Source organism: Microchirus variegatus (genome assembly GCF_963457635.1).
Source record: "Microchirus variegatus genome assembly, chromosome: 6".
In the NCBI taxonomy this organism is placed as follows: Eukaryota; Metazoa; Chordata; class Actinopteri; order Pleuronectiformes; family Soleidae; genus Microchirus; species Microchirus variegatus.
The window spans coordinates 11,925,867-11,929,367 of record NC_139807.1 but is presented as its reverse complement, the minus strand read 5'-3'; the positions used below and the strand labels follow the sequence as shown (position 1 = coordinate 11,929,367).

At 45.4% G+C, this 3,501-nt stretch overlaps 1 protein-coding gene across 1 annotated transcript; it reads right to left on the bottom strand.

Annotated features, from left to right (window-relative positions):
* Positions 1–1,173: 1,173 nt before the first annotated feature.
* On the bottom strand, positions 1,174–1,512 carry smim32 (small integral membrane protein 32; the record flags this gene model as incomplete). Its single annotated transcript, XM_083891024.1, has 1 exon — positions 1,174–1,512. The coding sequence occupies one exon, from the start codon at positions 1,510–1,512 to the stop codon at positions 1,174–1,176; it is 339 nt and encodes a 112-aa protein (XP_083747150.1).
* Positions 1,513–3,501: the final 1,989 nt, after the last annotated feature.

Here is a 3,501-nt window from a genome sequence, read left to right as displayed (position 1 = left end):
TCTTAACCCCCCAAAAAGCCCTTTAATGTCCGCACTCGATATGGCTGACCCGATTTCTGGTCCTCGCAAAGCCACCAATACAAGAACACATACGCACCACACACACGGGATTACAGAGATATATAGGCTCATCTATCTGCCTTGGTATGTGAGAAGTGTTTTCCAACAACAAGATTGGGGAGGATTTTCGCATCACCAGTGGCTGACAACAGTTTGGTTTATCACACAGGACTCATCATACTTTTTTTTCCTTTTTTTTTATTATTATTATTATTATTTCAGCCTCAAGTCATCCTCCGGATATTGGATCTGTAAATTGTGGGAGAGGTTAATTAAAAGTGAGAGTGCATGATGAGGCTGGCAGCCCTATGGCTCTCGTATAAACGCCTCTGCGGACATAGTCTATTACATGATTACCAGTTCAGTTGGCCCCTCACTTAAACTGCTGCATCATCATCATCATCATCATCTCTATTATAGCAACGCTGTTCAGATACAGACGAGCTACTTCAAAGTGCGTGTTAAATACGTTTACGATACATCCTGCCATTTAATCACCCTTTGTACAATGCACAGCAGAGAGGAAAGTTTACAAGACAATAAAGTTACAGTCACACAAATATTGTATATACACAAACACTTGCAGTGACCCTTTCAAAAAAAAAAAAAAGGGGGAGGATTCATTCAAAACAGATTCGTTTTGTCATGATGACACATGTCAGTGTGAATAAGATCCAAACTGCAAGTGACTGGGCACAATATGTCAAACCAGCTCAGAAGTATGGGAGCAAAATGAGGGAATAAATGGTTTATTTCCAAAGTGCCTATATGCGGGGGTTGCATGAGTGAGTGGATGATGGATTGTTTCACCATTTCCTCCATTAATTACAAGAAAATACGAGAGACACGAATTTAATTGGGAGTTAAAGTTGATCTCTCTCCAGCAGCAGCAGCAGCAGCAGCAGCTCAAGGTCTGTTTTTTTGAGGTGCTGTGAGTGAGATGAGGGCTCAGTTAAGTCCCCACTGATCAGGTTGGGTCTTATTGGGGATTCCAGGTTATTTAGACCCAACAAAATGTGTCTAAGACACATGAAGGCAACTACTTCTAGTAGAGGCAGTACAGGGGAAGCTGCAGTGCACAGACCCAGCAGAGTCTATACACGAGCTTTAACATTACTTGTAGGAGGTCCGGGCCTCTCTCAGTGACCTGTCATATGGCATTGAGGCAAAGAAAGAATTCCGGAGTTGGCAGTTGATGAAGAACACAATGAGCAGCACCAGCAGAAAGAGCAGTAGGCACATGACTATGTAGGTGATCAGGTCCGGTTTGTGGAGCTCGCCCTCCCGGAGTCCCCCTCCTCGCCCCGTGGTGGGTCTCAGAAGAGCGGCCACGCTCACCGAGCCGCCGTGGGAGGCGTTCAGCGAGGCGGGACCATGCGTGGAAGACTGGGCCATGAGCACCAGGTCGAAGTCTGGGGTGTCGGTGGAGTTGAGGAGGATCTGCCTCAGCATGGCGCTCTGTGGACTCACCGGCTGCGTCAGTCGGCTGCAGGATGGAAACAGAAGGAGAGGGTGATGAAGCCCACTGACCCCCGTGATTATTCAGCCTGTTTATAACACTGGTAAAAAATAGAATCAGAGAGGATTCATGAACGACACATATATAATATAAAATACCACTACAAGAAAGCATTTTTTATGTCCGACAAGGTCACCAGTAGAATGCTTTTCTTTGCTCAAATCATGATGAAAACACCACAAAGTATCTGCCTGGAATCAACCCTTGTTGTTTTTGAGCCAGAGCGCACGGTTTAGTTAGAGGAATCACTTACTTTCGTATATGCTGCGAAGAGTTCCGCAGGTGAGGTGGACAAGACTAAATCCTGGCTCCGCATTCCTCAGCGCACCCGGCTCTGTCCGCACCAGCCACGCCGAGAACGCGCCGTGGAGAAGGAGCGAGTCGACAGCTCCAAATCTGCGCCCACATAGACCGTATGTCGCCGAGAGGGATTTTAACAGCGTCTTTCCGCTCCACGGGGTCCCAGCACAACAGCAGCTCACCAGATAAACTCAGTTCAGTTACCCGAATCTTCCCCGGCACCCAGAAGTAAGGCACAAACTGCGCTAAGACTCTAATGTCCTTGACGGAGAAGCGTAAAGTTCCACTGCATCACTGGAGCGCACGCATGTCCTCCTGTGTGCAGTGGTACGCGGCACAGAGAGACGAGAGGATCACCTTTTCTTGTGCGCACGGCGCGCAGTGGAAGGACCCATGCACACGCCGGGTCCACTCACATGCCCACTTCTTCGTTCTTTTATCCAGCCAAGAGTCGCTACGTGTTGGATAGAGCGCCACAGATGGTTTTACCCTCACGGGATCATCATCGATCCAGCATGAGTAATCATACCAAGGGAAGGATGAATGGACAACAACAACAAACTGGGTCGTGAACAGTCTCCTGTCTTTGCCTTGGGTTGAGTGTGACACACAGAGAGAGAGGGAGAGAGGGAGGGAGATAGAGAGAGGGAGAGAGAGAGAGAGAGAGAGGGGGGGGGAGGGAGGGATAAAATGTGCAGAAAGAGGTGGTGGTGGCACGTCACCGGACAAGGATGTGCTACTATAGAGTAATAGTTAAGAGATCTATCTATCTATCTATCTATCTATCTATCTATCTATCTATCTATCTATCTATCTATCTATCTATCTATCTATCTATCTATCTATCTATCTATCTATCTATCTATCTATCTATCTATCTATCTATCTATCTATCAGAATGTGCTATTACACTATTATAATAGAACATAGTCGTGATAGTTAAAGGTGCCATATGTAAGAATGTGGCCAAAAACGGTTACTACATTCAAATTCAAAATACCGAGTTCTTTTGGGTTTCGTTTTCTGACGTACCTGGCAACCTGTGGTTGCTCGGCAGCTGAGACTCTACTGACTGCAATGATTGGTAGACGGCGGTAGGTGGCGCCACATGCCAAAACATGATTTCGAAACATAAACATGATTTGCAAATATTTTGGCTGTACTGTTGTTGTTGGTGAGTTCAGTTTGTTATATGAATATTATTCCTGAGTCTCTGTGACACATTAGGAGGATTTTATGGCCAGTTGCTTTAGATTTATTGCATAATGCACCTTTAAGTCAGAGCTGTTTCTCGGTCAGTGTGAGGAATGTCACTCTGGGGTGACGAGAGGACAGAAAAAGGGTGTGAGATTGGTGAGTGTCTGTAAAACTCATAGGGGTTTATTTAGATTTTAGAATAAATCTATCAAGTTGTTGTACTGTTGACATCACAGTACCATGCAATGTCCTTTTACTTTAAGTGATAACATTTAGTAAATGTGCCCTGATCCATTTGTTTCCGTTTGTGGTAAAAACGTGTTTGCTCTCCGTGAAGTAGATTTGGCATTGTTGTCAGGCAGACACTAAAAGTAAAGATTACATGTTGTTTGGAACATGAGCATGCATACAAAGGGCCAGGTATC